This window comes from Hemicordylus capensis, chromosome 5 (assembly GCF_027244095.1).
Source record: "Hemicordylus capensis ecotype Gifberg chromosome 5, rHemCap1.1.pri, whole genome shotgun sequence".
Classification (NCBI taxonomy): domain Eukaryota; kingdom Metazoa; phylum Chordata; class Lepidosauria; order Squamata; family Cordylidae; genus Hemicordylus; species Hemicordylus capensis.
This window is the reverse complement of record NC_069661.1, coordinates 228,274,741-228,294,664: the sequence shown is the minus strand read 5'-3', so window position 1 is coordinate 228,294,664 and position 19,924 is coordinate 228,274,741. Positions and strand designations below refer to the sequence as shown.

The window sequence follows — 19,924 nt, the reverse complement described above, 5'->3', positions numbered from 1 at the left end:
CCCATCCCTGACCCACGAATACACGAGTCTTAACCCTTTAGTTGCTGGATTTTTCCATGTATACCGAGGTTGGGTTAGCAATTACCCAACCGCAGATATGCAAAAGCGCAGATGCTAGGTCTGCGATTAACCAAGTTTGCCTGTACTCATCTACATAGAATCCCTATATCTTCTGATCTGGGCTTGGTTGCTTTCTGTCCTGCAGTCCAAATATTAAAGTCCAAATGTGGCAGATTGAAGAGGCAGCAGAAACTTCATAGTCCATCTTGCATTATACTACCAATACACTTTTACTTATATTTATTAATTTATTTGATTAAACTCGACTGTGTCTTTAAAACACAACAATGAAACAGGTGTGTTTTTAAAAGTCATTTAAAAGCAACTGGAGAGATTCTGATTTCATTTGGGAGTGTGTTCCAGCGTCTCGGGGCAACCCTAGACAAGGCCCAGTTTGGGGTCATCACCAAGCAAGCCAGTGGCAACCACAACCAGACCTCCGCTGATGATCTTAATTAGGCAGCGGGGCTCATGAAGAAAAAGGCGCTCTCTTAAATGATTATATGATTATCTCACATTACCCAGTAGATCTTTCACAGATGGCATGAAATTTAAAAACATAAGGTCATGGATAAGACACAACCTGTAGACTACATAATGATCTGGACGTCTTTCTTATGCTGTATTGTAGTGATCAGCCACCCCTCTCCTAAAGAGTAAACTAGAAGTGAACCCTGTCCTGACTGACAGGCTGGTGAACTCCAGGAATCAGCCGACCAGCCCACCAGGCGGGCTTTTGTATTTTCTTACATACCTGTTCCTTGCAACTGGGTAACCACAATTTTTAAAGCATGCCAACCCAACTTCAGCTGGAGCGCTTTTTGAACTATTCTTGTAACCTACTAAGTATTTTTACCAGATGGAAGCAGTCTGTGAGGCTATTCTCACGATCGGCCAAAATCGGGCTAGGGGAGCCTAGCCCGATTTCGGCTGATTGTGGGAGCCACCGGGCTCACAGGCAAGCCCAGTTGCCTCCCAGCAGTTAACCCACCAAACAACCCCTCCCCTTAAATCAGGTTTGCAGAGCAAGTGCTTCGCAAACCCGGTTTTTAAAATTGTTAGTAGCTGCAGTGCGGCTCCGTGCCATGGCTACTCATGAGTAAACCCCGGAGGGGAGGCGAAAAGCCACCTCCCGGCTCCGGGGGTCTCTCCAGTATGCCCTGCGTGCTCGCGCAGGGCATACTGGAGCTTCCGGGGGCCGTGCAGCCCCCAATCCTCCCAGCCCCCACCGGCTCTGTCACGGAGCCAGCACTTGTGTGGGTGGCCGCTGCGGCCACCCAGAACAGACTGGCTGGTCTGCTGCGAGGAGAGCGGGCTTAGCCCACTCTCCTCACAAACCCCATAGAGGCTCTTCTCTGTGATCGTGAGAAGAGCCTCTGTGACATTTGAAGAAAACTGTTTTTCTTTTTGTTCTCTTATTTTACAAGCCTCATCCGAGTGGATTTTTAACTCAGGAGAAAGGTGGGCTGAAAGGGGGCTTTGATTTCTCTGGTGTAAACATGCCTCAGAAGCTCAGCAGTAGTTAGTAATTTTCTCACCACATGTTGGCTTGCACATGGAAGATTTTTGTACTTTTCCAATAGCAAAAGAGAGTTTTCCCTGGGAATTCGACCCCAAGCCCAGGAGGTTCAAGCTCTGTAATAGAGAGGGGTGGCGGCGGCAGCCATTTTAGAACCTACCAAGAATCACAGGAAAGTTTTAGGAGTAGCCTTTGCCAGAAAGCTCTGCAGGGATGAGTCAGCATTTCTTTCCCTCACAGGAGCTTGCTCTGAGACAAAGGCTATAATCCGCTATATGTACATTAAGCAAAAAAGAGGAGCTGCCTAAGCCACCAAACTAAAGAACAATTGTGTTCCCATTATGACTGCCCCCTGCTAACTGAGCAAAGAGGTACCTTTTTTAAAGTGGTGATTCTCTTTATTTAGTAGGGGGAGAGCAACTGGCCCTATCCATCCCCAGCATAGCATCCCTCTAGTGGCTGTTGCTGGTGTCTATCTCCCCCAACCCTTTTTTCTTTTTAAAGATTGTGAGCCCTGCTCAATAAAGAGAACCACCATGTTAAAAAGGTGCCTCTTTGCCCAGTTAGCAGGGGTATCACATCTGCCTTATGTTTCCTAAGGGGCCCTCCCAGCACTGAGAAAAATTCAGTACTGTGCAGAGGTCAAGCATAATGGGAAATGGCTCTCACGTTGAAGGGGTTGTCTTTTTTTTGGTGGGAGGAGATGATTGCCAAAGTAGTTCCTGCTTCAAAAACTGTGCCAATCACTGATCTAAGTCTTTATGGGTATTTCCAATCTAAAATTGAGCTGGTTTCCCATTCTTATTTCCATAGCAGAGTATATGGGAGTTTCGCCACAGAGAGGGCGCTACATCCATAACAAATCAAGGTCAGTGGAGGCTTCCCATTTTTATGTGAGATTCAGTCAGCATGTCATTCTGGTATAGAGGAAATTGTCCACCATTCTTACCCAAATACTACAACAGGCAACAACCTCAGCTAACTAAGCAAAGAGGCATCTTTCAAAGTGGTGATCCTCTTTGTATATATATCAGGGGGAGAGCAACTGGCCCTATCCAACCCCAGCACAGCATCCCTCCAGTGGCTGTTGCTGGTACCTGCCTTATGTTTCTTTTTAGATTGTGAGCCCTTTGGGGACAGGGGACCATCTTCTTGATGTATTATTTATTTTTCTATGTAAACCACTTTGAAAACTTTGGTTGACAAGCGGTATATAAATATAGTAGTAGTAGTACCAACCTGATCATATTCTGAAGCTCCTGGATATAACGGCCAGCCCAAGAAAAGTTCTGCAATGACACATCCCAGAGACCACATGTCAATCGCTTCGCAGAAGGGTAAACCAAGGATGATTTCAGGGGCTCTGCGAGAGAAGAGCAAAATAAAGTGTCAACCTTTGCAAAACACAGCCATTTGAAGAGATAAACTGGGGTGGAGGGGAGAGACAAGCTCCCCTCCCCATTCTTTGCAAAGATCATATGGGTACAACTGCCACTTTCTTGATGCTCAGTGTGTGACAGGCAAAAATCAGCTAGCACAGCTTTCTCTATCACTGGAGTTTCATGTAGGGGAAAGCATGGTTTCTGTATGCAATGCAGCCGATTAAGGCACAGAGCTTCCATCCACAAAATGTCATGCTGGCTGACATCCAGGCTAAGTAACTTAAGTGACTAAGTTACCCACTTAAATTAATGGGACAAGTTAGACATGACTAACCTCTCCCATGAATTACAATGGAACTCCTCCTCCTGAACCTCAGGACATGGGGAGGGTCCATCATGGATGGAAGTTGCGCATGCAACTATGTAGTTATGGGGAGAAAGAGATGGAGAGCAGGAATGGGGTATGGGCATACTCTGGGGGTACAATGGTGGTCCATTCAGATGAGCTCAGGTTGAGTTGGCAGGGGGGCTGTTGCTGGCTTCTCTTGGCTAAAGCCCCCCAAAACCTGGTGCTGAGAGCATTAAAGACTCCTGTTCTCTACAGCCTGTACTGAATATACTTTTAAAAGTAGACTTCCAGATTGCCACTTTGAGTGGATTGATATATGTACACGTACACACACACACACACACACACACGAATAGGAGCAAGATTCTTCATGAACAGTCAGGAAAACACATCCTTCTGATGTAAAATAATCAATATGAACATCCTGTAGCTATCCACTTGATCACTGTTTGGATCTCAGAAGGGAATAGTGTGGCTTTCATGAACACAACATAGCATTAGCTTCAAAAGGAATCATTCACATTTTGCCAGCCCCTTTCTTTGTGTGTGGAGAGATTGCATCTCAATGCATTTCCCAATGTTAAGAAGTGGACTTTTTTCCAGTACTACTGCTGGGTTACCAGCTCATCTGACAGCTTATTTGACTGCACGTGATCACGCGGCTAACGCTCGCAGCTCACACCACTACAACAGAACAGGCCTGTGGAAACACAACAACTTGCTCTACTGTCATATCAATGTAACTCTTCCGAGCAAATCTCAGAGTCTGGCAACCCAGCATCTCTGGGTTGGTTTCTGAAAGTCCTCCTGCATCAGCCTTGCCTCTTAGTCGACTCTGAACTATTGTTTCAACCATTTCTACTAGTGCGGAAGCCAGGCTTCTTGGCCTGTACTTCACAGCAAAAAAAAAAAAAAAGAACAAGAAAGCAGCTTTTCATTAAGTTTATTACAACAAAAATGATACAGACTGGGTGTACTGAAGGGTCAGAGGCACTGCTGAAAGGCACATTTCGAAACCTCCGACAGGTAAAAAAGCAAACAAACAAGACGGCAGGATGCGCTGCAGTTTTATTTATATGCTGTTTTACTGGGATGCCGGAAAAGTGTAGGGTGGGTACTGTACATTCTGTTTTAGTAAGTGCACTGACCCCGGTCCTTAAAGGAAGCTTCTGTCTTGCTACTACTATAATTATTTATATACTGCTTTTCAACTAAAAAAGTGTTCAAAGCAGTTTAGATAGAAAAGGAATAATAATAAGATGGTTCTCTGCCTGCCCCGCCAAAAAGGGCTCATCATCTGAGAAGAAACATAAGGCAGACACCAGCAACAGCCCTTGGAGGAATGCTGTGCTGGGATTGAATGGGGCCATTTGCTCTCCCTCTGCTAAATATAAAGAGAATCACCTCTCTGAAAGGTGTCTGTTTTGTCTGTTTGCCTAGTTCGCATGGGGACATTTTGCTGTCTTGCTGTCTCATCACTACATGTGCATTCTCTACCTGTAAGGGACACAAAATCTGGCAAATATGGCAGGGGGCGTCCAAAAGTTAAATCTCTCTTCAGCCATTTTGGAAAGCAGCTACAAGGCCAGGGGCGGCCAACATTCTGCCTTAATTTCCAGCACTTATTCCCTTCTTTCAAATCGAATTCTTGCACCAAGCAATCAGGGAAACTGGGATCAAAGTGTCAGTGATGCTGCTGAGACTTGGCACTCGCTCCTTCAATTCCTTGTTCCCTTGGGAATTGAACAACAGCAGGGCTTGCATCTTTGTGCCAGCTGTTTCACCTTATCTGGGAACACTACTCGCAACGTCTCAAGCCACGCAACAAGCTGGCTGGGGCCCCAAACCTTCCTCACGCTGCTCATAATTCCCCAGATGACGAAACCTTGCCTCACCATTGGTGTGCTCCCGACACGGGACTCTGCGCCAGTGTTCCACCTGCCTCTGGCAGGATATTTACTTTAGTGACCCTGCTCTGTGGCAATGTAATCCCATTGTCTGGTGTTTCTGTCAGTGAAAGTAATTACTACTCTAGCTCACCAGTTCCCTCACCCACACATCACAGGCCATTAAAAACAACTACCGGAGAGTTTCAGTTTGCCTTTTTTTTGGCTGTTTGGGACCTGGACTCCTCCTGAATATTAAGCCAGCCTCAGAATGCTATCTATCTATCTATCTATCTATCTATCTATCTATCTATCTATCTATCTATCCCACCCAAAACTTGTGTCTCTTTAACACCTGCAGCAGCATATTGAAGTGGAATTGTGCTGTATTGGCTCAATCCTGTTCCTAGCTGGACAGGTATGAACATAATTTTATTTATTTATTTATTTGACATATTTGTATACCGCCCAAACGTACATCTCTGGTTGGTTTACAATAAAATAATACAAATTACAACAAAATAAAAAGGTTAAAACATTACAATAATTTAAAACAATGTTAAAACCTATTTAAACAGTATCTAATTAAAAGCCTGGGTGAACAAATGTGCCTTGACTGCTTTTTTTAAAAAGTTGTCAGAGATGGGGAGGCTCTTTTTTCAGCAGGGAGCACATTCCAAAGCCTCAGGGCAGCAACAGAGAAGGCCTGAACCCAAGTAGCCACCAGACGAGCCGGTGGCAACTGCAGATGAACCTCTCCCGATGATCTCAATGGGATCTCTGTGGATTATTTTTTAAAAAAAAATTCACAGAAACACACACTATCAGAATGGACCTCTTGTAGAAGAGCACACTATAGAAAAGGCACTGGCTGAACATCTTGACTACTCAAGTGTCCATGCTTTAAGCAGTTGCAAGGATGAAGTAAAAGCCCGCACATGCTTCACTGTGTTCTGAATTATGAGCACAATTCCATAAAAGCGCTAGCATGCTAATATTTCGGAGTGCATTCCTTTGCTCTCAAAGCACTCCGCAGAAGTGGAAATACATCCCTCCCTTGAGGCACATGTTTCCACTTCTACAGAGAACTTCTGATGTGCAGGAGAGCCCTGCAAAATATTAGTGCTCTAGCACTCTTGAGCAGTTGCGCTCATGATTCAGAATGCAACGGAATAGTGCACGGGCTCTCACCGCATTCCTTGAAGCATGGATGCTTCCGTCAGCTACAGAAGGTCCCTTCAGATATCACAAACGTCCTACACAGAAAAGCATATGTATGTAGGAAATATCACACGATCAAGGAGAAGAGAGAAGGCATGCAGAAACTAAAGGAGATGAAATCCTAATGATGAAAATGATAATTCTTTTTTTGTTATCAGGATCAATGTGCTTCACAGAATCACAGAATTTTAGAGTTGGAACAGACTTTGGAGGTCTTCTAGGAACATAGGAAGCTGCCTTATACTGAGTTGGACCACTTGTCTATCTAGCTCATTATTGCCTACACTGACTGGTTTCAGGCAGGAACCTTTCCCAGCCCTACCTGGAGACGCCAGGCATTGAACTTGGGACCTTCTGCATACAAAGCAGATGCTCTGCCACTGAGCAACGGCCCCATCCCCATGTATACCATCCTGAGCTCTTCAGATGATGGGCAGGACAGAAATATAAAGCTGCTTTCAGGCTTTGCCCTACCTATAGCTTCCTATCAGAATCCCTGCTTCATTTTCCCTTTCTGACACTTTCTGGATATATATATCTATCTGATAGCAAATAACAAGTTCAAACATACTGAGGCAATTCTCACGATCACCAAAAAGTGGGCTAAGGGAATCTAGCCCGCTTTTTGGCAATTGTGTGCTGCCACGGAAGCTGTGCGGCTCCTGGCAGCAAACCTCCAAAACTACCCCTCCCCTTAGCCGAGGTTAACGGAGCGAGTGCTCCGTTAACCTCGGTGTTCTGCTTGTGTGTTGCCGTGGAGTGCGGCGACACACAAGTAGACCCCTGACTGGGAGGCTGCAAACAGCCTCCCCGGCTTGGGGGGTCTCTCCAGAATGCCTGCGTGGGGCATCCTGGAACTTCCGCGAGCCACGCGGCCCCCGGTCCCCAAAGGCCCCCGCCGCCTGCATGATGGAGCCAGCAGTTATGTGGGTGGCCGATCCGGCCGCCCAGGGCTGCAGGCTTGCTCGTCTGCAGGAAAAGCAGGCTAAGCCCGCTCTCTCCGCCTAACCCCATCTTGCGAGTCTCACTAAGCGTGAGACTTGCCTCACTGTGTTTTTCAACTTTCAGGACTACACAGGTCACATAGCACAAATGGCTGGTTTTGGCCTCCCCACTTCTGCAAGTTGCAAGAATATCGCACTGCAGATGCAACACACACACACTTGCCAATCATAGCTTAACATCTGCCATGTTTATGAAAGCGATATACCAATTATGTTAATTGCATGCAACTAAAAGATGCAAATAAGCTGTGGCCCTCTGGCTCCAGAAATGCTCCTGATGGGACCTTCTGTGCTGTACTCATTGCCCATCCCTGCCCTGTAATCCATTCAGCGCCTGCATGTCACGGCATCTTGGTTTTAACTCTGCTTTGAAAATGGTATTTGTCTTGACACCTTCCCAGCCTTCCAGCTCAGCTTTTTAACCCACTTCCCAGGGACTTGGGATTTTGTAGGTCATACAGAGTTGAATCACAGCTGGTGAGCCTGAAGAGTGAAATATTTAATAAGGAGAAATTCTCTCCCTCTCTGGATTTTCTACTCTTTGTATTGTTCACAGAATGCATCATTTGAATGTCTGGCGCTGAGTCCCTTTTGGTACCATCTTTGCAGAGCTAGGGATACTTCTCTGAAAGAAGGAGCGAGGGTAGTAGCTAGAGCAGTATTCACTGTAAGGCCTGGGGACGAGTGGCAGCCCAGTGACAGCCCCCCATCGACCCTCAGTGTGGCTCCCTACTAACTGTTTTCTGGGCCAGTGTGAAGCTTCAGCCAAAGCTAAATACTCCGCAGAGTCCCCCCGGCATCAGGTGAGGCCACAGTTCCCACCGTGCAATGCAGTCCTTTGCCCAGTGCCAATAGGCCTTCTTTAAGGAAAGCCCCTCCTCCATCTTGGGAGGAGTGCAAGGAGTGCTGGGGAAGGTGGCCCTTCCCAACGCTTTCCTCCTAAAGCTCAAGAGAGAGCTCTGTCTCTTTTAAAGGGCCCCCCCCCACCAGAACTGAGAAAAGCACAGCACTGTGTGGAAGTCAGCACAGTGGGAAATGGCTCTCACATTGAAGGGTGTTGTTTTGGGTTTTTTTTTCTTCCAAAATGCCCTCCACTTGAAAAATAGTAAAGATCACTGAGCTAGAGTAGTGGGTTTAGATATGGCTAACTCAGATTCAACTTGACAAGGAGGCAAGATATCAATCTGTCACAGAAATATGTGAAGCAGCTAGGAATCGTGCGCGCGTGTGTGTGTGGAGGGTTGTAATGCAACGCAAAGTAATAATGACAGGCACCTGTGTTTCCGTGACAAGCAGTTCAGGTTTAATCCAACAGCCTCCCTGGGTCAGGAATTATAGCTCAAGTATTACCACAAGTCAATTTACTGTCATTTTCTTTACTTTTCAAGGCTGGGGGTTGAGGCCTCGGAAGACTTAAAGGAACTGAAAGGAATGAAGTCAGACAACATTGAGGAGCAGGTTTAGGTTACATAGCCTAAGTATAATAATATGCAGCAACTATATATTCACCAATGACATGGTAACTGTTTCCATAACTAAAACGTTATGTAATTGAGGATGTCATAGAGAGGTAAGGGGCAGATTTAACTGCCATTTCCCCAAGTAAACACACTGTTATTTCTGTCTTCTTAAAATAGAGGGCAGGTTACACAGCAGTTACTTTTGGCCTTGATAAGTATAATTTACCAAGTGGTTTCTGGAGCCTGTAATTACTACAGAGTATTTAATAGCAAATAAGCCAGTGAGCCTGTGATTGAAAATTCCACCTTGGCCCTTCTGCTTCTGACACCTTCTGTTAAGGCTTCAGTAGTAGCTTGAGTCCCAAAGACTTGCTTTCTTCTGAAAAAAATAGTTACGCTGCTTTATCAGAATGTTCCTTATAACCCCAAAGAGGGCTAGTGTTGTGGTTTTATCTGTTAATCCAGGGGATCCCAGCACTGGGTTTCCAGGAGCTGTTGGACTACAACTCCCATCAGTCCCTTGACTAGTCCTAACCCTGGATTCAGACATTATGCTGTATGAGTGTACAGATATCTATTCACACATTCATGGTTTTGTGGGAATGGCAGTCCCTGTGTTCATTTTAAAAGTGAACTTGGGTATATGCCCTTCAAATGCAGGGTGCAGATAGGAAGTGTACTGCTGTATCTGTGGTCAACAACTGGGCAGGTCTACAAATACCTGTACCTGTGTTCACTATACATGTGCTGCATGAGAGTTCAACATAATGAGCCCTTTCTCAGGATTCGTGAGAAGGACTGGAAGGGGTGAGGGGAGGAAGCCTCGAAAAGCTTCCCTCCCCTGCAGACGATCCTCTTCTTGTTGCCGGGTGGCTGGAACAGCCCATCAAGACGATTGCCGGCTTCTTAGAGGGGAGAGGGGCCGGGATACGTCACCCCATCCCTGGTACTCCCATAATGCACCACACAAGTACACGTTACATTATGGGGATCTCCCTCCCCTCCTTGAAGCCAGCCGGGAGCCCCGCAGTCTGCCAGACCCTGCCAGGGCTGGCAAACAATCAGTAATACAGGCTTAGGAGAGCACTTGCTCTCCTAGTCCTAACCCCGTTTAAGAGGGTGGTTCCAGGGGCAGGTTTGCCGCCAAGGTGCCGCCGAGATTGGGCACGATCCCAGAGATAATACAAACACAGGCAAAACCAGGCTGGGCTTCCTTAGCCCCGTTTTGCCTGGTGTGTGAATAGCTTCAGAATCTGCATAGGACTCCTTACAGCCTAAAAGAGGGTTAGCATAATGATTATATTGGTTAATTCAGATTCCCAACCCTGGGTCCCCAAATTTTGCTGGACTACAAATCCTATCTTCGCCAGCTATTGTGGATGATGGGAGTTGTAGCCCAGCAACATCTAGGGAGCCACGGCAGGAACCCCCTGTGTTAATTTAACTGGGCAGATTTAATACTTAACTAAACTATAATTTTAATTCTTCATGTCTGAATTAGAGCGGAGTTGAAATGGGGGCCCCTTTTGATTGAAACAGGTTGCCCAGAGTGAAATGCCAACCCCACCCCTTCAGATGAGTGACTTGAACAAGGCCACGCAGCCAAGTTTCAAGGGTAAGTGATAGGGATTGGACTCTACAGCCAAACCCACCACTCCAAAAGGCTCTCCACATGAGCAGTGTGGAGAGCCTAACTGGGCTCTACTGGGAGAGTGGGCTTAGCCAGTTGCCAGAACCTGAGAGGTATACTCGTGGGTCAAATGGCCCGTAACCCAAGGGAGTTGTCCCTGGGCAGCTGGGTCTGTCGCCCATACAATTACTGGCTCCGTCATGGAGCTGGTAGGAGCGGCAGGGATCAGGGGCCACCCAGCCCCCGGAAGTTCCAGGATGCCCTGCACAAGTGCTGGGGAATCCTGGGGAGACCCCTGAGGCTGCGAAGCTTGTTTTAGCCTCTGGGCAGGGGTCTCCTCATGAGTCACCACAGCATGGAGCTGCGCCATCTCACAATCGGGTAAATGGGGTTAGCAGAGCACACGCTCCACTAGGCTCATTTAAGGGGAGGGGTATTCTTGGAGGTTTGCTGCTGGGAGCCACAGGGCTGCTGTTGCAGCACACGGCCAGGAGAAACTGGGCTTGGCTCCCTTGGCCCGATTTCTCCTGGTCATGGGGATAGCCTCCCCCTCTCATTGGTATGTTGTCTGTTTGTAAATGATGTGGCACAGAGGGAGAGGGATCAAATGACAAAGAATACAACAAATATTTATAGACCGCTTTTCGACAAAAACAGATACCAGCCGCAGCCACTGGAGGGATGCTGTGCTGGGGATGGATAGGGCCAGCTGCTCTTCCCCTGCTCAATAATGAAAATCCCCACTTTTAAAAGGTGCCTCTTTCCTCAGCTAGTAGGGCTGCTGCTAAAAATGGTTTAAACCATCAAAATGGTTGCTGCAATGTGCAGCCATGAGCCAGCTGACCAAATGCTTCCATCTGCATGAAACCAGGCAGCCCCTATGAAGCGGACATCAGTTAATCTGGCAACTTCCCCAAGTGCACCACACCAGTATAAACACGTCCAAATAAACAGACATGTTTCCATGCACGGACTGTAAGCAGATGCATTGCATCAGCCTAGGTATACAAATAGATATACCTTATAACGCAGACAGAGTCTGGAAGGGAAACACCTGTTCATTTTAAAGAGCAACTAGAGGGAAAAACACACAGAGAGCATACAAAAGGCTGAAGCCTTGAGCTGGAGAACACAGCACAGCTGTTCTCCGGAACAAGACAAAAGCTTTAGTCACGGTTGTTCCCTTCCGACACTCCCTTTTCCCTCTTCACATTGTTTGCTGAAAGCAAAGATTGAAATTTCACAGGCAAAACTACTGATGGCAGCCTATAAATCTCAGGGGGTAGAAGTTAGAGAGCAAAGTACTGTTTTTAAAAAGGGAATATGGATCACACAGTGTTTTATCATTCATCAAACCTATCACTTAACTCTTTTTTGAAGTGCAGAGAGACTGTACAGCCATTCCCAACCAGTATTCAGCAGGCACTCTCCCTTTCTCTCAGAGCCTGATGGAGAAGCGATTCAGACTGAAACAAGGTCAACGAAGTACTTAATCAAACTCTTGACTTTACCCATAGGGTCACACCCCTTCTGTTTCAAGGCCGATCAACAGCTGGGAGAGGCTGTTAGTGATAGAACACATCCTTTGTATGCAGAAGGTCCCAGTTTTGATCTGTGGTCTCTCTAAGCAGAGCTAGGAAAGATCCCTCTCTGAAAGCCTAAATAAACAACTACCAGTCAGTGCAGACCAGGGCTACCCAACTTTGGGCCTCCAGCCACAGAGGCCGTTAGGGGTGATGGGAGTCACAGTCCAACATCTACAGGAGGGCTGAAGCGGTGCAGCCCTGGTGTAGACAATACTGATCTAGATAGAGCAGTGGTCTGACTCAGTATAAGCCAGGTTCATATTGGCCCGTACTATCACAGTAGTGACTCAGATGCTCAGAAAGCAGGGGCAGCATTATGCAAAGTCCTGGATCTTTGCACCAGACCAGAACCTGAGAGAGCTCCAGAGCTGGATCACCCCATTTTGGGGCCTGAGTTCCCTGCAGAAGTACCTTCAAAACCCCAGCCCACTACAGAGCCAGCCTCTCCCACACCATCCTGCCCTCCAATATCTGTACACCAGCACCAGCAACAAGCTCTGACGAAACAGACAGAGCAGGGGAGACTCTCGAAGGCTGCCCCTTTAAGGCTTCCACTCTTCAGGCAGGGAGGCAGAGTCCAGGAGCAGTAGCCAGAGCTTAGAGGCACTTAAGGGCTCAGGCTACCTCTGACTGGTGTTGAATTAACTTGCTCTCTCCAAGGTCCTGTAGGCTCACCTCATCATGCTGTCAGCCAGGACAGGATGCATTTTTAACACCACTAATAAGACACCTTGGAATTTATAATGTCCAAAAGAAGCGTTGGCATGCAAGCAAACAAATAGGGCAACAATAACCTGGCTTGAACAGAAGACCTGCTAATTAAAACTAAACGCTTTTACGTGCATATCAGGTGCTGGTTCCCAGCATCCTTTAGGTTTAGAGACAAAGGTCTTAACCAGTTGGCCAGATGTCAAGGCCTAGCAAGTACTGAATCTGATCTGCCTTCCTCTCCCTTTTTTTACAAGTCATCCCAAGATCTGACATTCAAAGTCCAGTCTACTGATAAGAGCCTAGGGAATATAGAGGTTCTCAAAAACTGAACATGAACCCACGTAAGCTTATACACTCCTTCAGTTTTAAACTCATGAACATGTATAGAACTGTATGAGTCAGACAATGAGCTAATATTCCTCCATCAATGTAGCATTATGTGGTGCTGCTGAAGCAATGGGAATAGGAGGGGAGGATGGAAGGCTGGACAAAAGAGGCTATTCAAAGATCCTTTTCTCCCCGCCCCTGAATTGCATAATGGGGGGAGAGAGAAATAATAGTGTGCAAACAAAAGGCCTTCCAATGCAAAATCCTGAAAAGATGACTCACAATCATTTGGGTGCTACATGCTCCATTCTCTCCAAGGAGGCACCTCACCACAAGGAAAAGAATGACAATTATGGGGTTCCATTCATGCCCAGATGCAATGAAAGTTAATTCTGCTCTAGATTATGCAGCCTGTGCAAATGCAAGCTGATCTCGCTAGCCTCCAAGCCAAATGCCCAATCGTGTCAAACTCCGGCCCAACTTTTTCCTTGCATTTGTTTTAATGCATCTTCAAAATATCAACCATCACAAAGGAATGTTCATAGCCCCGTGCACATCTAGATGAAAGTGCAAACCGACAGAGATAGACCAGAGAAGGTTGATAATCACCTGATAATCACCTGATGTCAACATTCATTAGCAAAATTCCATAATTTTGGACATTCACTGAATTTTTTCCAACCGGAAAAAATTGGGCCTGTACTTAAGACAGGTAGTATAGTGCTTGTTGGACTAGCAGCATGTAGGACTAGGAACAGAGAGCCCTGTTTAGCCATCAAGCTCACTGGGTGATTTTGGCCAATTACTCTCTCTCAGCCTAACCTACCTCGCAGAGTTGTTGTGAGAATAAAATGGGAGGAGAACCATTTTTGCCATCCTGAGCTCCTTGGAGAATGGCAATATATAAGAGAAAACAAACCATTAATTTGAGTACTAGACTCAGCTGCTTCCCCTATTTCTTCCCATATCTGCCTGACACATTTGCTTCCGTTTTCACCTCTAACTTTGGCTTAAGAGTGATATGTAGAATACAGCTGGTGATTCAGAATGGAAAGCTGGCTATTAACGTATCTGAACGGAAGCAGACTTTTCTTGTGGAACAGTTTCTCATTTTTCCAACCAGCTCCACTACGTCTTACTGTTTGAAAAACCGCAATTTCTTTAGTGTCTATTTGTTTTCCCCCTCTACACTGAGGGAAAATAAAAACAGTTGCCGGAATAGTCAAGATTTCCTGGCCAAAGACAGGCAAACACTGAACAGGGTTGTGTTGGTGTCAAGCTTATTTTAATCTCAGGTACCCCAAAGGATTTCTCCAGACCTACCCTGTTCATCTCAACAGGTCTCATGAAAATAGAAATGTGTGGAAGGATTCAGATGTGAAATTAAAAAGCCACCAAACCACTCTCTGTGGTTACTGGGCCTGTTCTCATAGGAGGGCCAGTAAGGCATGGTGAAGCCTGGAGCATATATAAGCATGTACTGAAAGAATGTGTGTGTGTGGGGGGGGCGTTTACCCTTTAACTAATGGGATTGTAAGTATCATAGGATAGTTAAAATGTGTTGAGGTGAGAAGTAACCATGGACCAGTTCAGATGAACACATCCCTGCACACACAATAACGTTGGGGGCCAAGCCAAGAATGTGCCTGTGCCGACATCAGTGGCAGATATGCCGTGATCACAGCATGTCCTTTAATCACATGAGAGTGTTTATCTGAATCACCCCTTTCCATGTGCTCCAAAATGCTGGTGTGCGCGTAGAGGGGCAATTCAGATGAACATCACTCTCATGTGATTAAACGATTTGCTGAGATTGTGTCAGGAGGTCTGCCAGTGACATCGGGGCAGGTTCATTCTTGGCATGGCCCTGACATGGCTCTGTGTGCAGAGCTGAATTTATCTGAACTGGCCCCATGTTGAGAATTTGGCTTTAGGCCAGAGATAAGGAGCCATTAGAAGACCAGGGGTTATTCATCACACGAGTGTACAAAACCAGGCTAAGGGAGCCCAGCCCAGTTTTGCATGCTCGTGAGAACCACCAGGATCGCGCCTGATCCTGGTGGCTACACAGTGGCAAACCCGCCTATGTAGCCTCCTCGGTAAATGAGGTTAAGGAAGCAAGCGCTCCCTTACCCTCATTTTTTAAAATTGTGTGTCTGCTGCGGCAGCTCGCAGCCACAGCAGGCACACTCGGGGGGTGGGGAGGGGGCTCCGAGTAAAGCACTGCGTACTCGCACAGTGCATTATTTCAGCTCCGGGGGTGGGATGCCACGTGGCGGTGCTTCCCTACACCCGACCCCCAATGCTGCCGGGTGAGCCACAGGTGGGCCACAGGCGAACTGCTGCTCATTTGGGCGGGTGATCCACCCACTCAGGGAACGGTAAACGATCATAGGTGGGGAGGGTCAGCCAAACCCTCTCTCCCTGCAGACCTGCAGGGAGCTCTTCTCCATGATCATGAGAAGAGCTCCCAGGTCTCCTTTTATACTGTCTAAGTTTCTCTTTAGCCAGGTACAGGATGAGCAAATTACAACAACTGTCCCATTGTCACTGGGACAAAAACCTTTCATCCAGGTTATATGCCTTAATAATATGTTGGGTGGTGGGTCTCCAAACCAGATTTATTGCATTAAGCCAGTCTATTATGGGGGCAAAACTGGCAGAAAACTACAACACAAATTATGCAGCCAAGTTTTCCGCATTTGTGGAAATTGCAGGGGTTAGCACACCTGGTCCACTACTAGCAGGCAACTGATCCACCTGCATTTTCTTTGCCACTGCAATGCTTAGGAGTGTCCTTACTGAGGTGTGTTTTACAACAAGAGCAAATGTCTCATCATAATCTTTCCCATATATTTGCAAGAATCCCTTTGCCACCAGGCTCACTTTGTAACTCTGGACATCTCCTTCTGCATTTTGCTTAATTTTAAACCAACTTGTACCCCACAGTCTTTCTTCCCTCAAGTAGCTCTGTGAGTGTCCATGTGTTATTTTTGTGCAATTATTCTATTTCTTCTTTTGCAGCTTCCTTCCAGTTTTGTGCTTCGGTTGCAGGTTAGTTATCAATTTCTTTCCATGTGCTTGGTTCTTGAAGCTTTTCTCCCTTTGCAATGTTGGAAGGTTTCTTAGGTGCAACTCCTTTATTTTATCGTGTTGAACACCACACTCTTTGTTTGTCACCAACAGCCTCTTCTGCTGAATCGCTGCCAGGTGTAAAACTTGATGATATTGCCTTGATTCTTTCTCCAACTAAAAATTGGGCTATAAGTTTGGCAGTTCACTAGTGGTTGTTTTTTAATTTTCACTGAAGCATGTTACATTGCATATTTTAATTGTTTCTGTGGCAAGATCTAAAATCCTATATCCTTTGCATACTATGGAATAGCCAACAACTATTCTTTCCTCAGATCTACAGTTGAGTTTGGTTCTTTTGGCCTTTGATACATAGGTGTATACTTTAGATCCAAACACCCTTATATGACTCAAAGTGGGTTTGTTGCCATGCCATAACTCATGTGGCATTGTTCCTGTGGCCTTTGTTGGCAATCTTTTTTGAAGGTATGAAGCAGTCATCACTGTCTCTCCCCAGAATTTAGTAGCCAAACCACCAGCATCTCCTTTTCTAAGTCTTTTATTGCTCAATTTTCTTACTAGATACACTTTGGAAACCACAGATTTCTTTTTATATAATCCCTTCAGAATTTCCCACATATTGTTTGTATTTTCTTTGTCTCTTAGATGCACTAAGATTGGATCACTCACCTCCAAGCAAATCATTCCTGATGCCTTTTCATCTGTCCCATTATTTCTGCTCCTTTCCTGCATCTGCAGGACACTGGGTGTATAGAACACTGCCAAGTCCATAACTCTTGAGGAGCATCTCCATCTTGAAAGACCAGAGCTCATACTCAGGACCTTGCAACTTTTCAATCAAATGGAATCCTTGTGCTGTATCCATTTTCAAAGCTTTTCTCTTTGCTTTGATTTCTATTTACCTCTTCGGGCTTTTCTCTTTTATTTACTGACTTCTGGCCCATAACCCTTTGTAGGGGAAGAATGGCAATTCAGTCCCCAAATATCAAAGCAAAACCAGTTTGGTGAGAAAGCAGCAAAGCAAGAGGTCTTGAGACAGTTCTTTAGTTCTGAAGAACTACAAGGATTTATTTAAAGAAAAGATTACAAACAAATGTGAAAAAGCCTGCAGCTTATTTCAGCTGTAGCTCATGGCTGAAGAAAGAGACCAAAATAAATAGCCATCTCCGGAGAGACAAAATGGAGACTAACACTAGAAGAACAAAGAAGGGAGGAGTCCAGAACTTTTATCCGTGACCCTCAAACCCCCCAGTGGTCACTATGAGACATTGCAGCTGAGAGCTGCTGCTGCCAGGGTCCTAGCTCCAACACTAAACCGCACCAAAATCAACTGGAAGGGGCCCTGCACTGGCTTAGTTGCCGCAGGCCCTGCACCCTGCTGGTGATCTCTAAGGGCAGCCTCAGTCACAGCACTCCAGACTGTGTCAGCCAAGCTGCGGACAAATTAATCATCTGCAGAGAAGAGGGGTGTTCCTTTGCAGGTAGCAATTTCAGCATATTTCTCTATTGAAGAAACGTTATTCCATCTTCTCCTGTTAAAACCATTTTGGCCTTTCCAAAAGCCTTTGGCCGAGCCAGCCCAATTTCGCCTGATCGTGGGAATAGCCTCAATGATTTTTAATAAAAATTTAACATGAAATGAGTGATTTACCCACAGAACAACAGGCTACCAAAAGCAACATTTTTTAAAAGCGGCTGAAATATAAGAACTCTCTTAGTCCATTACTGAAAACAATATAGGAGCAAGAAACGATTGTATTTCCTTTATTGTCCTAAGGGGAGGCTCATGAGAAAACCAAAGTGAAAATGATGCAGGCTATTGATCAGACATCATCTAGCCCAGAAAGGTATGCTCAAACATTATTTTAGATCTATATTGACCTCTCTGCCTCTCCCCTGCACCTCTAAATTTCTACTCCTTCACTAACAGCTACATGTAAATGACCAAAAATGTTAATTATTTGTGGTCTTTTTACACGTGCTGTTGCTGCCATGCAGCATACCACCATGACACAGCAGCAGACAGATTCTGCACTCTAGCTCTTGTGCACCTGGACGGAGCGAGCCAGAGCCAGAAATGAATAGAAATGAATCCACTATACAGGTTTTATGAATGAAAATGAATGAATGAATCCACAATACAGGTTTGAATGAATGAATGAATCCACGATACAGGTTTTTATTTTCAGGATATAACATTTGGGGCTCAAAAAATATCAGGTGCTTCTCATACCTGATTTTAAAGGTAAATGACTCATGTACACAATGATATAAAAGATATACTGGCAGTCACATAAACTCACCCTGCTCTTTCACTTTTATACAAGAGAAAGTGTTTAATACTCATGGCTTTGGAGAAAAAATTGGAAATGTGTGGCTGCTTTATGATGTAGGAAGATGTTTAAAGTTTTTATTTATTGCTTATAAAATATACTCTCATATAGGTCTCCCAACCATGGGATGTGCCACATCCATGACTGCTTAGCTTCAGCAAGACCATTCCCGAGGCCTGTGCAGCAATACTCTGAAGCACAGCCTCGTACAAATAAAGGCAATTTGCCAATCCTGCTTCTGTTTGCTTGCATGGCCAGTCATAGTATAAAGACATTTGCAACACTGTTCACCACTGTTGACCAAAGCGGTAAGCTAAAAGCAGTGCTTTAACTAACCTCAAAATTGCATCTGGCAAATCCACTGTAACAGTACCATTATGAGTTTGGAGTTAGAAGGCTGGTTTGTCAACTCTTCCGATAACTGGCTGGTAGTGCAGAAGGCCAGGAAACATGCCCGAAGGCAGAGTTAATGGCTGAGGGTTTGGCAGAGATCTTTCTTTATGTGGGAAAGCCATCAGCAGGGGTAAATTGCAGCCGGAGATGTCCGGATTTTAGTCCAGTATTTCCCAACCCTTTTCATCCCAAGACGCTTGTACATTAAAACAAAATTGGGGCACACTGTCCCCCAACACACGTTTCCTTTTGTTTTGCCTTGCCCCTTTGGGCAGGAAAGCAGCTGTGGGGAGGTGACTCGATCAGAAAATAAAAGAGCCAGAGAGAAAGGGTCAAGCACCTTCTCTGCATGTCACGGCTCTGATGAAATGCACAGCACCCCTGCCTCACATTTCAGGGTGGCTATTTGTCTTTGTTTGTAGAAACAGCTATTGGGGAAATGATTATGTGTCCCCTGGCATCACAGCACTTTCTCCCTAAGAGCAAGAGAGGAGAACATGTTTTACCTAACAAAGTGATGTATTAGATGTCCATTGCGGGGCCACGTATGAAATACAGTCAGTTATAAGCTGAACGTCGCGGAATAACCAGCCGCCCTTCCCTAGTCTTCCACGGGATACCACCAGGCAGTCATGCTAGCAAAGCCCTCACAACTGCCAGATAGCCCACAGATGGCAGCACTTTGCAATTATGCGCCGAGATCAGCATTCTGCTTCTCAGGCCGAACGCAGGAGCAGCTGCAGCTTTATCTTTAAGAGCAAAGACAATCTTTTTTCCAGAGGTCATGATAATCAGCTCCCTGTGCAGTAGCCATTTACTATTCCAGCTCCTAGGGTCTTGTAATCAGATTACTGTCACTAATGGCTAACTACATGCAAGATGGCGAGCCGCTCGCCGTAAGGTGCCCTGCCCTCTCCCCTCTCCTCCTCACTCCAGTGCCATCACTCCTGCCTGCCTACTTCACACTGTT

At 45.8% G+C, this 19,924-nt stretch overlaps 1 protein-coding gene across 7 annotated transcripts in view; it reads right to left on the bottom strand.

Annotated features, from left to right (window-relative positions):
* Nucleotides 1–19,924, bottom strand: part of HIPK2 (homeodomain interacting protein kinase 2) — a 232,468-nt gene that overhangs the window by 60,276 nt on the left and 152,268 nt on the right. For all 7 annotated transcript variants that reach the window (XM_053256747.1, XM_053256754.1, XM_053256750.1 and 4 more), the window contains exon 3: nucleotides 2,819–2,942. In XM_053256747.1, the coding sequence (XP_053112722.1) occupies nucleotides 2,819–2,942 (124 nt within the window). The remainder of the gene's footprint in view (nucleotides 1–2,818; nucleotides 2,943–19,924) is intronic.